This window comes from Biomphalaria glabrata, chromosome 2 (genome assembly GCF_947242115.1).
Source record: "Biomphalaria glabrata chromosome 2, xgBioGlab47.1, whole genome shotgun sequence".
Classification (NCBI taxonomy): domain Eukaryota; kingdom Metazoa; phylum Mollusca; class Gastropoda; family Planorbidae; genus Biomphalaria; species Biomphalaria glabrata.
In genome coordinates, this window is record NC_074712.1 from 56,879,045 (window position 1) to 56,897,009 (window position 17,965).

The 17,965-nt window shown below is 36.6% G+C and overlaps 1 protein-coding gene across 1 annotated transcript in view; it reads right to left on the reverse strand.

The window, feature by feature from the left end:
- Positions 1 to 3,711: 3,711 nt before the first annotated feature.
- The window catches only part of LOC106078071 (endothelin-converting enzyme 2-like), a 44,836-nt gene continuing 30,582 nt past the window's right edge, over positions 3,712 to 17,965 (reverse strand). The window contains exons 10-15 of the mRNA XM_056021600.1: positions 14,261 to 14,526; positions 11,376 to 11,486; positions 8,737 to 8,878; positions 6,884 to 7,036; positions 5,303 to 5,379; positions 3,712 to 3,957 (exon numbers count right to left, since the gene is read on the reverse strand). Of these exons, the coding sequence (XP_055877575.1) occupies positions 3,858 to 3,957; positions 5,303 to 5,379; positions 6,884 to 7,036; positions 8,737 to 8,878; positions 11,376 to 11,486; positions 14,261 to 14,526 (849 nt within the window). The 3' untranslated portion in view covers positions 3,712 to 3,857. The remainder of the gene's footprint in view (positions 3,958 to 5,302; positions 5,380 to 6,883; positions 7,037 to 8,736; positions 8,879 to 11,375; positions 11,487 to 14,260; positions 14,527 to 17,965) is intronic.

The window sequence follows — 17,965 nt, forward strand, 5'->3', positions numbered from 1 at the left end:
TACAACCTAACTTCTAAATCTGTCTCCTGATCTTTTATGTTCTGGTTAGCTGCATATAATGAGAACATCGCCCCTTCCCCCTTGTGATACCAACATTTGCGTACAAAACGTAAACCCCCATTGAAAGAAAGATACAACATAAATTGTAAACTGCATTCACAAGATAGGTTTTGAAAATGCAGGGGAAACATTTATTATAGAGACTTTTACAGAAGCGTTTCTTCCTCAACCATCTATTTGGTGATTATTTTACAAAGCTTGTATCAACTCACTCCGTCTGTCTGTCTGTCCGGTATAACATGTTTTTTCTCCGATTTCCCATTCTCGGATCAAGTTAAGACTTTGCAAAATTATTTATTGAACTTGAGAAAATGAGCCAATTAGTTCATTAAATTACATGGCAAGTTAATTAAATTACATGGCACCAATTAGCGTTTTTTTTTCACCTGGATAAGCTTTACTATATTTTACACAGCATTCTCTTTTTGTATTGCTTGTTTATATAACCTGAAACGTGTAACTCACTTGTTGCTAAAGATTAATACATCTTATTTTTTTAAAAATCTAAGACTCAGAACATGTAACCAACGTTAAACCTATAATAATAATGACAATGTCTTTGATTCCGAAGATTTATACAATACTTAATATGACATATATATTTTTTTCACATCTAATGCAGACAAAGTCGTTGTACGCCGGGGGTACCTATAGTTATGTGTTTTTTTTCGTCTTCTGCAGCGGTTCTCAACCTTTTAAGCTCGGCGACCCCTTTTTACAATATACCACTCTGCCGCGACCCCCCCCCCAATAGACACACACAGCAATAGAAGAATAGACAACAACAATCCATATTTTTTGATGGTCTTATGCGACCCCTGGCAAGTGGTCAATCGACCCCCAAAGGGTCGCGACCCACAGGTTGAGAACCCCTGGTCTTCTGCGTCTGTCTTCACCAAGTGTTTAGGACCTCGCATGTGTGACTCGTTTACTTCGGGAGAGCTTTTTTTTTCTCCATCTACTGCGCAGCTACTTTTTTCTATGCCAGTAATTGAAATGTCACAAAATTTAAGTACCACTATTATTTCACTGTAAGAACAGAATCTAGCTGACTGTAAAACTAGATTAATTTCTTCATCCTCACAGCTGGGTTGACCAGTAAGTCTTGTTGATGTTTAAGAGCTGAGCCGAAGGCTCTTCGAGCTCTAAGTTTGAAAAAAAAACCTGTTTGGACCCCAAACAGTAAAAAAAAAAAAAAACTGTGAGAACACAGTTCTGAGAGAGACCCGAGTCAATGCCTATATAAAACATTGCTGTTTCCAATGCCTTTGGCCCCCGACGCATGCTTGGCTGCACATGGCCGAAGGCACCGGGAGCCTCCGCCATTTTCCTTCGTTGTACCAAGCTAGCTGTGCGAGACCCGCCATTTATGTAACGGTCCCTTCGAGGAACAGCGCATGGATGTGGGACATGTTTGTGGGGACTTTTTTATAACCCCGCCCGTAGTATTGGGTGGACTCTCGTCTACCTGTGGGCATCCCCAGGGGAGTCTTGCTTTGCTACCCATTTAGCCTAACCACTTCCTCTATTGGTCGTTTCCACCCGGGCGCCACGATGAGGCAGAGTAGCGTGCCCGCGACCAGTAAGTCTTAACATTTCTCTGGATCATCTCGTTGCATTTGAGCCATATCCTGAAGAAGCCTCGTCGTGTCATCTCATTGCATGGCTGTTAGAGGGGCCAGTATTCTTATACTTACATTTTGTAACCCTCAAGATCCAAAAAAACGTTGGCTCTGAAATCAGGATATAAGACTGTCTAATATTAAGTGGTAGAGTTTTATGTTTAGGAACATATTTTTTTAATCAATCACATATATTATGTATATTTATTGACCATAAACCCACCAACCTTTTTAAATTCATTTTTTTGTGTGCATCTTACAAAAGAACACTTACGACAACATATGCAAAGCTCTAAAAATCTAATATTCTTAGCTTACCTGTTTAAAAAAAAATGTAAATACTATTTATGTTTACGCTTCTGCGAGTCTGTTATTGCCCATAACTTGTGCATAGAACCAAGTTCTTTATCAGGAGTATGTTTATAAGCGATTATGTGTTTATTCTTATAAACCGGAACTTAAGACGTAGCAAACAATAACAGAGTAGAGAAAACCAGAAAAATATAAAAATAAACACTTAAAAAAAAACAACAAAGCGTATATTACGAGTAGTTATATCAATAATTTTGGATCAGTCATGTAATTAAATTTGTAATTGATCTAGACTGACAATAATATATCTGCGCGATTAGAAATATTTTTACCATTGTTTTTGTCTAGCGCTATTTCTTGCTTTAAGCTTAATAAGCAAGGATCCTATCACATGTCTGGACCAGTAGGGAAAAGGGGTGGGGTAAAAAAAAAACAGGGGAAAAGACGCTGTTAGTTTTGTGTGGCCTGTCTGTCCGTCCGTCCGTTCCGTTTAGATCTCAGAAACCAGAAGAGAAAATAAAAATCGGACATCATGATATTTTAGATCATTTAAAGTTCTGATGCAACGGCTACTTTTTCTTTTACGAAAGTGAACCATCTAATTTTAAAAATTATATATGCAAGCAGATTTTTCAAAAAAATTACACCACTTTTTATTTTAAATATATTTTCCATTTATTAACTAACTCATTGAATAGAATACTGATGCATATGCTATCTTTAAAAAAGAATTTTGATACGATTTTCGTTTTAGTTATAAGTTTAAAAAAATAACAAACTACTTTTATAGCGCGCAGTTTTGACATATTCTCATTATAGGGGCCTAGAATTGACAGTCTAAATATTACTAAATAGAGCCCAGATCTAGATATATTTATAATCTCTCTCTCTCTCTCTCTCTTTGGGCATATATCTAGAGATTTTATTATTATCTTTTCCCATGTGTCTGCTTTTAGCAAGTTATAATTTTTCCAACTTGGTTGTCACCTCCAAAATGGTGTCGACTGGTACGGACCGCACCCCTCACTTCCCCCTTCTAGTTAAGCCACTGCTCCAAGATATATCTCGAGATGTTATTATCTTTTTCAATGTGTCTGCTTTTGCCAAGTTATAATATTTCCAACTTGGTTGTCACCCCCACAATAGTGTCGACAAGTGCGGACCGCACCTTCTCCCCCACTGACGCCACTGCTCTAAGATACCTACTTCTTCCCAACAATTTCAATTAATATGTTGCAGTAGACGTAGTAAGAAACAAAAAAGGGGCCCGCATAACTTCACAGGTTTCCCAAGCGAACAGCATAGACTATTACACAAGACCTAGATGTATTCACCAGCCAAATTTATTTATTTTTTAATTAGTAAAATTATAACGGTCTAAGTAGAGTATCCCCATTTGGCCAACAAGCTAGTAATTCTTTTCTTAGCTATATAAATCAAATGTTAAATTTTTAAGAAAATCATTAGAGTCTTTTTTGAGATCAGCGTGTGTTGTCAGGTAAAAGAAATAATTGTGCAAAACTTCAGCTTGGTCCTAGATTGGGCGTGGGACAAAATACGTGTACAAACATTTGGCCAGAAAAACAGACAGACAAATTGAGTTGATATAAGCTTTGTAAAAACTATTCCATTTTCGGCAATAAATAATACTAATTAGAGTAAGCATCAACAAAATTATTCGTCAGATCATCCATATGCATAAAGAGACACAGCTAAATATCAACATTAATTTTATTTTTACTAACATTAATACAGAACAATCCAAATAGGGTTATAACAAATTTGGTTTTACACAAAATAAACGCTAACATTTAACAGAGTGTGTTGTTTTAAAATGTAGGAAGTGTTCCATGGGTCAAGAGGTCACCAAACACTGCATTTCTTCTCAGGATTTAAAGATGACCTTTTTGAACACTTAAAAGCTCTTGCGAATTCTGGACTGTTTGCGATGACGTGAAGCACCCTGTGAGAAGTGAATTATATTTTAGATGTTTGATTGACATTATTAACACAAAATGTGCATACCAAGGGTTAAATAAGATAAACACGCAAATCTGTATTGAGTAATTTGATGCCCATATTCTGGTGTTATGGAGCTGGAATGATTTTACTAATCTACAATATTAAATTATCGGACCTTTTTGATATAGATATTTATACATATAAGTTGGCTTTTTCCCCCACAACTTACTTCTCACCCTGTGTCTCAGAGAAAGACAGAAAGGAAAAGACAGAAGAACAGGATTTCCAGGACCTCCTGTTAAATCGACAGGAGGCCGCGGGAAATCTGTTATAGGTTATTAAAGGGTTTAATTTAATATTTTATACACCTAAAATTAGCGTGGGTCCTACAAAAGTGCGGGGCCCACTGCGGTCGCATAAGTGCGGAGCCCACTGCTGTCACCTAAGGCGGCCCTGCAAAATAGCGGCGTATGCTACGCCGCCGGTCGACTAGTATATATATATATATAGAAGTAAGTCAAACCATATCTATGCAATGAAATCAATAAAAACGTGACATTAATAAACAATACTACAATAGTACTTACATTTCTTCAATGTTAGTGATTACAAACAGTGTGCTAAAGCCTTGTTCCGCAAGGTTGTCATCGCCAGAAGTGGTAATGGATGTTAGCACTCCACTACCTATAAAATGCTCCCTAATGGCATGCGTCTTAATTAGCCTCTGACAACTAGTCCAACTCCTGGCCTTTACGTGTGCTCAGATATTGAGTCTGGCGGAACTGTTCACACTACTAAGAGAATGGGCTAAGTCGAGTAACTGGCAACTTAACCAGTATGCTTCGGGCATGAGGGGCTCGTTAACCATGGCTGGCTACCCATCTAGGAGAAGGAAAACGCTGAATTCAAACCTCTGTTGCCTTGCAGCTATACCCAATCATGGGAAAGATTTTGGGAATCAACACTAAGGAAAAATCAGGAGCTGGCGACCATAACGCAGTTTGCAGCACCCAGTGCTACACCCTGGCAGAACCTGAGACGCCGCTGACCCCAAACTGTATCGGCACTGCCGATCCTTTGAATACATCAGCTGCGTGGAGAGGGGGGAATCGATGTGTGGGCGACCACAGCTAATGCTAATGCATTTATCTTATTTCCATGAGATGATCCATAGTCGCTTTCCGACTGAATGATGCCATAGGATAAGCTTAAACAATTGCTCAATACTAAATAAGATGTCCAGGAAACGCACCGCAAAGTGTTTATAAATTTAAAAATATTTCAAAATGAATTTCGTAGTTTTTATAATAAAAGAATAACAAAAAAATTGTATAGAAGACTCTTACCTGAGTTTATCTGGAGTGTACTGCCAGACTTTAACTCTCTCTAGCTCAAATTCCGGAGCATAATGACCACAAAAGTACTAGGATAAAATAACAACATTTGACAAGCCGAATTATAATTATTAGAAATTTTGTCTTCAACTGTCAATGAACTTTTTAAAAAAGGGAGCTTAACCTATCATTAGTCAAGTACTCATAAGTGTCAGACCCAGGATCTTAACACAGTTTGGAACCAAAATAAAAACGCTTAAGAATCGAGTTGTCACGAACTATGTTCGTGCAGATATAGAATAAATGACGACCAATTAAATATCACACAATTAATACATGTCCATGGAAATCTTTTTAGAAAATGCTCTCTGGCCATTTAGTTTGAAAATGCTCTCTGGCCATTTAGTTAGAAAACTCTGTCTGACCATCTAGTTAGAAAATGCTCTCTGGCCATTTAGTTTGAAAACTCTGTCTGACCATCTAGTTAGAAAATGCTCTCTGGCCATTTAGTTAGAAAATGCTCTCTGGCCATTTAGTTAGAAAATGCTCTCTGGCCATTTAGTTAGAAAATGCTCTCTGGCCATTTAGTTTGAAAATGCTCTCTGGCCATTTAGTTAGAAAACTCTGTCTGACCATCTAGTTAGAAAATGCTCTCTGGCCATTTAGTTTGAAAACGCTCTCTGGCCATTTAGTTTTAAAACGCTGTCTGGCCATCTAGTTAGAAAATGCTTTCTGGCCATCTAGCTAGACAATGCTGTCTGGCCATCTAGTTTGAAAACTCTGTCTGGCCATCTAGCTAGAGAATGCTGTCTGGCTATCTAGTTTGAAAACTCTGTCTGACCATACAGCGTTAAAGCGTTGATTCATTTAAGTGAGAAGCTTTTGTACTCTATGCATTACACTGTTGCCAATTGTACAGTATTGGCTGAGATTTATTGAACATTATAGTGTTACTTTATTAAGGAGCCCTTAGTTGTCAAGAGAGGTTGGTGGTGTCTGTGGTGCAGTTTGCAGAGAGACTGAATAGTGAGAAACGTTACACAATATTTTTACCTATTGTTTTTGTTTAGCGCAATATCATACTTTCAGTTGGGGGGTGGGGGTGGACAAAAAAAAGAATATCCGGGTGGTTTTTATCGTAATTGGGTTTTAAACGTATTTAAAAACTATTTAAAAAAGTGAACGACCTGAATTCAAACTCGTAGCTCACGCCTGATCAGGCCGACGTGCAAACCAATCTGATAGTGGGGTTTTTACCTTTACCGTTACCTATAAACTAAGGAAGATAGGCTCATGACACTCAAATCACTTGGCTCTCAAATCTAATGATGATATACCTCTATATATAAATACACTACGCCTCATCCCAGTCTTTTCATTATCATTATACCTTTTATACTTTTGTGTACAATAAACCTTATGAATACCTCTGTACATATATACAGTATTTGTTGCCTGCATTTTATCGCTGTGCCTGTGTATAATTTGTGCAAGTATAGGTTCTCAAACTATAAAATCCCATAGACACCCTAAACAACCAACTATTAAACCACCTTGTCACATTCTTATACATTTCAATACTAATTGTATTACCTGGCTCATGCCGACAAAAAACAGTTGGTCCTCAGTTAGGTTCAGGTTTGGCAAAGTATGTTTTGATTTAAACGCATTTTTATAGGCTCCATAGGACAGCTTAAAACCTACATTGTCAGCAATAAATATATCTATATTTAATTGACCACTTAGCTGTAAAGAAAACAAAATATACATCAAATGTTGTGTGTTCTAGCATAGTGTTGAAATATTGGAATCTAATCGTAAGAAAGTTTATTTCAACATTCAACTGCTATTTTCTATTTTATTTTGTACTCGCCAGATACTACCCGCGGCCTGCGGGCATTTGTTTCGGCATTACTGATCTACTGAATTGAATTAAGACCTATGTTAAACATAGAGAATGGTCCATATATATATATATATATATATATATATATATATATATATATATTTATATATATATATTTATATATATATATATATATATATATATATAATGTTATGACTTTGCCATGCGCACCGCCATCCAAGACAGTGCAGAAAGAGGGTGCGCACTATCTGTGACTAAACAAGTCGGATGTTGACATTATAGGGAGAACGATTTCCGCCCAAGGAGAGAGCCAATATGAAGATGCTGTACTCAAGGCAGATGCCCCTTTGTGTTTGTCATGTCTCTATGTAAATAAACGTCTATGTCCTCGTTGAGTTGCCTCCTGTCAGTTATTACAATATATATAATTTATTTTGCCTGGAAATTAAAAATATAGAGTGTGACAGAAGTTAAGGAGTGTGTGTGTTTCTGACGTAACAATGTGTAAAGCTGGACAGATGCTTTGGTTGTGAGGGCTGATTATGATGTAACCACGAGGAAGTCTGTAGGAGTTTAGAGTATAAATAGGAGAGTGTCCTTTGACGTAAGGAAAGGCATACTAGAGGCAAGGGACATAATTGTCAACTTAGTGAAGTCTTGTTAAATGTATCATCAATTCACTATTGTTTCTAGTTTCTACATATAGCTCCTCCTTCGTGATCGAAGATGAGCACATTTCTCATTTCCTATGGACTCGAAGATGACTGTTAAGTCCAATTCGCGCTTTAAAAAGCCAATTGCTTACGTGGCATGGGTAGGTTTGGTCAGTTTCAGATAGGCCTTTTTCTTATCTAAGCTTTCTGTTGGTTCGGCGCTCTTTCACCCTAGCCACTTCTTGCTTAAAAATCTTGAGACTCACAGCTTCAAGCCATGAGGAGCAATCGTGACCCGTGAATGTCGATACCGCATTCCTCGCAGGAGCTCTTGAGAGTGTCTTTATAGCGCTTGTATTTACCTCCCTGGGAGTTCTTTCCTGCACACAACTCCCTGTACGGAAGTCGTTTGGGAAGGCGATTGTCTGGCATGCGGACTACATGTCCCGCCTATCGAAGTTGGGACCTTATCACTGTCGCATTGATACTGTTCATGTTGGACATAATCTAAAATGAAGTTGAAACTACTAATATATTCCAATTAGTTTAAAATTAAAGTTTTTTCAAGTTTTATTTTGCAAAGTTCTGCATTTATAAGGATTATTTATGTTAAGTTTGGCTAGCTGTTTAGCACTTCAAATCAACAACCGAGTTACAACAGGTAATTCTTTCTATTTAACTCTTGTCATCCTAATTGACAGTATCATCGTTGATTTGACCACATTATTTTTTTTTTTAGTTTTATAAATATTATTTTGTGTTATATAAAAAGTGCCTGCATTCCCATTTCGTTCTCTACCAAATAAAACATTTTATGATTACAAAATTATAGAAGTTTAATCATAACAGGGAAGTAAGCTACAAATTAACCAAATGAATCATGACAAATAATTACGGAGAGAAAGAGTTAAAATTGTTCCTCTTACGTTTTTCCCATGTAGCTGGTAGGCATCAATCTGATCTTTCCAACATTCTGATTTGTTTGCAAAGATGCTATTGTTTTTTCTGTCCAAATTAAAAATAAGCTTGGTACCTATGTGTGTACCAATGGAGCCATACAAGTAGGCGCTGGGAAAGAAACATTCATTAAAACTTTATTAACTTATACAGAGTCGGAGTAGAAGATAGAAGACAATGGAGCAGCACAATTTGATTGCCATGATTTACATCTACTTTTACATGCCATCATAATAAGAGTTTTGATAAGACATCCATTCTTCTTCTTGGTCCTCACGTTTCTCTCTCTGCCTGTCTTTGGTGAAAGATTTTGTAGCGGGGGAAATCCTGAGATCTTGCAACGAACCAACCCAATAATATTATGTACATTTGACTGGACACGTTTTTTTGGAGTTAATTTTGGTAACAGTATCTTATCTTATATAATACAGACGTTACTTCAAAAAAGAAGATGATTACGTCCTACGCGTCATGCATTTAGTCATGCATATTAAACAATGACTTAAATTCTGCCAAGTCACTGGTTTTCCTGGCTAGCTCAGGCAACCCATTCCATGCTCTAATAGCACTAGGGAAGAAGGAGTATTTGTACAAATTAGTCCTAGCATATGGGACGAGGAATGTGCCTTTATCTTTGTGTCTTTCAGAGTATTTTATTAAATTTTGTTTTTGTATTTGAAGATTATGGTTCAGTGTTTTATGTATTATTGCTACTTTACTTTTGAGTCTTCTGTCCTGAAGGCTTTCTAAATTTAGTGATTTTACTAAAGGTGTGACTCTAGTCAAATGTGAATATTCGTTTGTTATGAATCGCACTGCTCTATTTTGTGTCTGTTCTAGTTTCTTAATGTTTTCTTGATTTGAGGGGTCCCAAACAGAGTATGCATATTCTATTATTGGCCTAACCAAGGTTAAATAACATATTAGTTTTATGTTCTTATTTGATTTATAGAAATTTCTTTTAATAAATCCTAATGCTTTGTTTGATTTTTTTGTAGTTTCATCAATATGTGGATTCCATGACAGTTTTTCATTTATTATAACACCTAGGTATTTTGCGTTTTTAGCCTGTGTTACTGGTTTGCCATGAATAAGATAAGTGGAATTAATTTGTTTTAGTTTTTTTGTTACTCTTAACAACTGACATTTTTCTGGGTGGAAAGACATGCTCCAATTTGATTCCCATTTCTGTAATTCATCTAATTCTCTTTGTAAAATATCTGTGTCTTGTGTTGTTTTTATTGTTCTATATATTATGCAATCGTCTGCAAATAATCTGACTTTTGTTCCTGAACTAATGGAGTAGATCTATAGATGCCACTGTCTACAGTACTACCACATTATTATGGGAAATTCGTTACAAATTTATAAGCTTAGCTTCTTGTTATAGATTTACCCGTGTATTAACTGAATAGGAATTTCTACAGGACTATGCAAAATGTAAACCTTATGTTGTTTGTTAAAATCGCTTGGTGTATATAGTGGAATGTAAATCGCTAGTAGCATAGTATATGGATGTAGTTCAGGATGATTCCATTATTACGAGAGTATATGTTTTTGTAGTAGGTAAACTTTGTAAAGTTCTTTAATAAAAAGAGAGCAGTGAATGCCAATCACATTGACGGTACTTATTGTCCTTTAAAGTGGCCCATTATATGATCCCATTTTGGTACTGGCCTACAGGGCATTAACCCGAATGTCTATATAGCCAGTCCGTCTCTGCAGTGAAGATAGAGGGTCATATTGAGAGACTCAGAGGGGCAGTAAGGTAAAGACAGAGCGGCACACGAAGAGGTAGACAGAAGAGAGGGAAAGCGAGAGAAATAAAGAGAGACAGGGAGAGAGAGAGGGGAATAGATCAAAGAGAGAGAGACAGGGAGAGAGAGAGGGGAATATATCAAAGAGAGAGAGAGAGAGAGACAGGAAGAGAGAGAAAGGGGGGAATAGATCAAAAAGAGAGAGAGACAGGGAAAGAGAGAGGGGAATAGATCAAAGAGAGAAAGACAGGGAGAGAGAGAGGGGAATATATCAAAGAGAGAGAGAGACAGGTAGAGAGAGAGAGAGGGAAACATAAGCAAAGAAAGAGAGGGTCAAGAAAGAAAGAGAAAGAAATAGAGAAAAAGGTGATGGACATATAAAAGGGAGCGCTCTAGAGAGGGTAAGGGAGACCAAAAAAAAAAGAGAAAGATTTGGGAGAGACGAGAGAGAGAGACAAGAGGAAAAAGATGGGAATGAATAGTTAAGGATAGAGAGAGAGAGAGAGGGAGAGTTTTAGGTGAAAGAGTGAAAAACAAAAGACTAAGAAGAGAAAGAGGAAATGTAAATTGGAGAAAAGTGTGTATATATGTGTGTGTGTGTGTGAGTGTGGGTGTATGAAAGTAAAAAAAAAAAAGTGAACATAAAAGAGTAATTAAGAATAAAGAAAAAAGAGACTTTTAAATATTGAATACCGTGTTTACCTGTTCGGAAAGGAAAATCTTTAAAATTAAACTGGTAACAAAGTAGGGGCAGAATATAAACACATACACAAATAAGAAGAGAATATGTCAAAATATTATATACATTTTAATCAATGAATATCAAGACATTAACAATCAATAGTACCTACTCTGGATAGGATGCTGATGCAAGAGGTTCCATCAACATGCCAGTTGGTACAAATAACTCATTGAATAAATTGCTATACTCGGAACTCACATCATAAACGCCTGTAATTTTTCTTGAGAAAGAGATTTTTAAAGCGAATAATTTAGTTGAACTAAATCTTAACATAGAAAACCTATAAAAATACCATCTTTTTTTAAAGACAACCTTTTATACAACTTGTCTGTCTTTTTCTTCATCTCCAAATCAATCCTTCTCTTTGTTTTTCTTAATTTCTAAATCTACCATTCTCTCTCTTTTTCTAAATCTCTAAATCTACCCTTCTCTCTCTTATTCTAAATCTCTAAATCTACCCTTCTCTCTCTTATTCTAAATCTCTAAATCTACCATTCTCTCTTTTTCTAAATCTCTAAATCTACCCTTCTCTCTCTTATTCTGAATCTCTAAATCTACCATTCTCTCTCTTTTTCTAAATCTCTAAATCTACCCTTCTCTCTCTTATTCTAAATCTCTAAATCTACCCTTCTCTCTCTTATTTTAAATCTCTAAATCTACCATTCTCTCTTTTTCTAAATCTCTAAATCTACCATTCTCTCTCTTTTTCTAAATCTCTAAATCTACCCTTCTCTCTCTTATTCTAAATCTCTAAATCTACCATTCTCTCTCTTTTTCTAAATCTCTAAATCTACCCTTCTCTCTCTTATTCTAAATCTCTAAATCTACCCTTCTCTCTCTAATTCTAAATCTCTAAATCTACCCTTCTCTCTCTTTTTCTAAATCTCTAAATCTACCCTTTTCTCTCTTTTTCTAAATCTCTAAATCTACCATTCTCTCTCTTTTTTATCAATCTCTAAATCTACCCTTCTCTCTCTTATTCTAAATCTCTAAATCTACCCTTCTCTCTCTTATTCTAAATCTCTAAATCTACCATTATCTCTCTTTTTCTCAATCTCTAAATTTACCATTCTCTCTTTTTCTAAATCTCTAAATCTACCCTTCTCTCTCTTATTCTAAATCTCTAAATTTACCATTCTCTTTCTTTTTCTAAATCTCTAAATCTTCCCTTCTCGCTCTTATTCTAAATCTCTAAATCTACCCTTCTCTCTCTTTTTCTAAATCTCTAAATCTACCATTCTCTCTTTTTCTAAATTTTTAAATCTATCCTTCTCTCTCTTTTTCTAAATCTCTAAATCTACCATTCTCTCTCTTTTTCTAAATCTCTAAATCTACCATTCTCTCTCTTTTTCGAAATCTCTAAATCTATCCTTCTCTCTCCAACTTTACTCGTCTCCTCCACTATTTTCAACACAATATAATACCAAGCAGCACTAAAATAAACGTAACCAAGATCAACAGGCTTGGGCCCAATACTGTTTCTAATGTACATAAATGAGCTCAGGTACAAAATTAGGACTATTCGCAGATTATCAAATTATAACAATCTCTCTCTCTCTCTCTCTCTCTCTCTCTCTCTCTCTATATATATATATATATATATATATATATATATATATATAATGTTATAAACCTGGTGGTGGCACAGATGGGGGTAGTGGTGTGAGTGTAGTCAGCAGACGCAAATCGCCCCAGGCCAGCCCTAGACTAGCGGTCAACCGTGACGAGTTTCAACAAGAGGGTTCGGGAAGAATCGCCGTCGTGAACAGAGCTCATTAGCGTCCCGAGAATTGTAGTCATCTGACCACCTAGAAACGTCGAGCGGCGTTCTGTCCGGTTCTAGAAGGCCAGTAGGGACCCTATATAAAGAGCGGAGGTGTCGCAGTCAAGACGGTTCAGAAAGCGGGTTCACGACAGGAGTTCAGAACACGGTCGACTACAGCACAGTTCAACGGTTTGGTTCTGTACGGAGCATTACGACGGTTCAGTGCGGAGTACTGTCAAGTACAGTTGAGACAAACGGCGTCTTGATCTTGGTCTGTGATCGAGTCCGACACAACGAGCCCAAGTGTATGAAGTCAGTCCCGAACTGTTGAACCCAGTGCAAGCCCGGAACGAGACGGAGAGGCCAGTGCAAGAATTGATACGGCGGAACGGTTTTATCGGAGAGATATTTGTTATCGCAGAGCTATTTGTACTGTTCTACGTGCTGCCAATTGTACAGTATTGGCTGTTATTTATTTGACATTAAACCTTTACGTTATTTTGGAGCCCTGACTTGTCAAGTTCTTTAAGTTGGTGGTGTATGGTGCAGTTTGCAGAGAGCCTGGATAGTGAGATTCGTAACAATATATATATATATATATATATATATATATATATATATATATATATATATATATATATATATATATATATATATAAATACATAGTTCAATTTCAGGAGTAGTAGACAAGATTTGATTCTCTACCACTTCAGCAGAAAAAATTTAGAGAGAGAGAGAGAGAGAGGTCACCATGCATCGAATTTATTGATCTGATAATAGCTTTTGACATGGTCAGTAGAATTGTTATTTTGAACTCTGAAGGGCTATAGGAAACTCTCTAAAAGGTTCATTAAATATTTTCATGAGGAAACAAAATGTTAAGTGAAATTTAATGGAGCTTAATCATCACTTTCTAATGTCAGCTTCGGTGTCAATAAACAGACAAACAACTATTAGGCCACGCAGTGAAAACTCTGGTTTGACCGTTATAATTTTTGAAAATATTATCTTCAAATTAAAAGGTCTATTTCGAACACACTTTCAGTGGGTATCTCGCACTCGACTCCAATGTTTCTTTGTATCGACGGAAGAGTTGAATCTATAAATAGACTTTCATCAAATTTTGAGCAGTCTTAAGTAAAAATGACCTGGACTGAAAAAACAGAGCACGATTAAAAATACTTTTTTTAATGTTATAATACTACTTTCAAATGCATTTCGTACTTACATTACCTCTGGAGGACTTCTGTATCGTCTTGCTTTCTTGTTTTTTCTAAACCTGACTATGTTAGCACGATTTTGTAGATAGTCTCCTGCCACAGCTTCAAGAGTTTCATATCTCTTATCAATTGTTACTGGGTCAGTAATCCAGTCTTCACCACCGATTGATATTTTCATGGATTTTAGTCTTTGAATGACTTTTGAATCAATCCAGTCTGAGTCCTCAAACGTTTTGACGAACTGATGTTCTAGACCATTTATAATAAGAGCAGCCTGTCAAGTGTTTAAAAAAAAATTGTCAACAATCGTTAAAATGTCATCGTCAAAAAGTCATAGTCAAAAAGTCATAGTCAAAAAGTCATCGAAGGCCACAACGATCATCTCATACTTTCACTTGCCTGACATAACGCTACATGTTCCGAGATAGATTTGCTTACTTTAGTAGTGGATGTAAAGTAATGGACTTAATTGTTTATTAATACTGGGTAAAAGAGCATTTTTACTGACAGGTATAAATAAGAAATTAAACAAATAAGAAAACACAAAAAAAAAAGATAAAAAAAAAAATAAACGTGTATAATTTAACAAATGAAAACGCAAACTATTTTAACAAATGAAAACGCAAACTAAATAAATGAATGAATTTTGAGAATAATAAATAAAAAGAAAAAAACAAGGTTACAAACACAGTTTGTGTGGAAACACAAACTCAAAATCGGACCCCGTAGTGGTCCACCCAGGAAGGAAAAAATGAAGTTTTCAATATTTTCAGAAGAATATTGGTATTAAATTCTATCAGAAGTGGTCCACCCAGGCAGGTAAAAAGGCAAGTTTCAATATTTTCAGAAAGAATATCATAATGAAATTCTATCAAAGGCAAATGACAGAGAAGAATGGAGAAAGAAGGTTGACAGATTCTGTGTGGTGCCCCGAAGGTCCAACAGACCAAGGGATAGGTGAAAGTGATTGTGAAGTTAGATGTGAACCTGGCCTAACTGATGTCTTATAATGAGTATCTAATTGATCTAATTGTTTTGTAAAGAGTCAATCTCTTATTAATGCCTCAAAAAAAAAATATTTCCGTGAAATTATGAAATGCGGGCTGTATCCCACAGTCGTATGAATTAATTATAATATATAGAAAATTAATTGTTGTTTTAAATTATATTCAACTTATTTGCACAGTAAATAGATTTTTTCTCTTTAAAAAAAAGAAGTTCACATTTTTTTTTGTAATTGTAGTATTTTGTACTAAAAGTATTTAGTATGACAAAACTTACATAACTTAGCAATACAATTGTAAAAAAAAATATTTTTTGTTCAAAAATCTAAAACCATTTGCATAAATGTGTTATAAAAATTGTAGATGGTCATATCCCTTACTAAAAAAAGCCTCCAGTGTTTGTTACTATTAATAGTGAATAATTGTAAAAATGGTGTAATTTAAAAAAAAACTGCTTGCATAATTGATTAAAAAAATTAGATGTTTTGCTTTTAGAAAAGAATAAATTAGCTGTTGCATCAGAACTTTGAATGATCTAAAATATCATATGTCCGATTTTCATTTTCTCTTCTGAAATCTAAACGGGATGGACGGACGGACGGACAGACGGACAGACAGGCCACACAAAACAAATAGCGTCTTTCCCCTTTCGGGGGCCGCTAAAAGTATATACCATGCGAATCGGAATATGGCGTTGTATTTTCCAATACTGTCCATAATGTAAATACAAATCCATTGAAAAAGTGTTTTTCTATATGTTGAAAGTGTAAAAAAAAAAAGGTATAGAACTCTTTACTAAATGATTTTTAGTTTTGTGTGGAATTTTTTCTGTCCGTCCGTCTGTCCCGTTTAGTTCTCATAAACTAGAAAAGATAGTGAAAATCCGACATCATAATATTTTTTCTAAATATTATTTTAAATATTAAATATTTTTAAAATCACTTATGCAAACAGTTTTTTTTTCATAAAATAACATCACTTTTTAAACTATTCACTGTTAATAGTAAAAAACACTGGAGTCTCTTTAGTAGGGGAGAAGACCATTTACCATATTGTTATGACTTTTTCATGCGCACCACCATCCAGGCTAGTGCAGAGATGCGCACTTCTAGTAACCAAACTAAAATAGGATGTTGACATGAAGAGACTAACGATTTCCGCCCAAAGAGAGAGCCAATATGGAGATGCTGTGCTCAAGGCAGATGCCCTTTGTGTTTGTCATGTCTCTATGTAAATAAACGTCTATGTCCTCGTTGAGTTTTCTCACTTAAGTTATTACAATTGGTTGTCAGAAGTGGGATTATAGGCAACTCAACGAGAGGAGGTGGGCTTTGATTACAATGACATACTTGAAGCTATTACATCAGCTCTCAATTAAAGAGCTACGACAAGAGCTTCGGGACCTACGTTTAAAATCCCTCGGTAGCAGGGAAACGCTCACGGATCGTCTGCGGCAAGCCTTGGTCGATGAAGAAGAAGATCCGGAGACCTACACATTTGAAATTGAACTTGGGATTGTTGAGTTCTTTGACAAGATACAGGAAGAAATTGTGGCAATGCGTAAACAAATTAACAGGATGGGGAGTATGGTAGATGAAAGTGTATTGCAAGTGGAAGGACAAATAGACCAAAGTGATAAAATTGTGTCGCAAGCAAAAGGAGGAATAAACTCGTTAGGGAAGGAGCAGTTGCCTGGTCAGGACTGTGGCTGCACAAACAGTGGTGATGGAGGCGCTGGGGATTGGAGCGCTGTCTGTGACTGTGTTGTGGGCAAGTCTGTCGCTGGTGACTTTCAAGGCGAGAAACGTGACGACGATTGCTGCGACGATCTGAACGGTATGTTTCAAATTGAAAGGAAAGAAACAAATGAAGAAACAAGAAAAGTCTTTTATGTGCCTGAAGTATTTGTTCCTGTTGTACCTGTTACCAGTACCTCAATGAGCCGGACAGATCAAGACAACGTTGGGTCTGCGTCCAAGCTTTCTGCTGTGGACCTTAAAGACCTCTGTTTATCTGTCAGTACCTTTGATGAGAACTCAAACCATGAAAGCCTCAAGACCGTTTCTGATTCCTTGACTCTGATGTCGTCGAGTGAAATTGCGAATACGGGCCCCAACAATGGCCGAGACAGAAACAACGTATTTGACTTTGGCAGCGGCATAAGAGAGAACTCCATACTTGGCAACTGCATCCAGGCGATTGACATCAACTGTATATGCGGCGTCCTGCGGGGACAGTGCACATGCCAAGAAACCCAGCTACAAGACCTGAACTCCACAGAAATGTGTACTTCTGCCCACATCAGTGAAAGTGACTTAAACGGTGGTGAATTAATCCCAGCGTAACCTGATGTAGTGGTGGATGAACATTACAAGGATGCTTCATGGGCATACCTTACAGATGAAGCTGAGAAAGACTATGTGCTTGAAACCATGGCTAGCTGTGGGGCTACAACTGTGTCACGACACGTCCATGGAAAAGGTCCGCTGACTCAGCGTCTTAGAACAACAACCCTGAAATCTACGGTGATCGCCACAACATCCAATTGTGTTACGTGGCTGGCAACCCTGACCTCCACTAACTCTCCATGTGTCAGCTGGCTGGCATCAGCGACTATCGTCATGAGGTCGAAGCAGCGACCACGATATCTCCTCAAGCGTAGACTGGCCAACTGGAAGAAGAGGAAGCGACGACCATGGGAAACTGTGC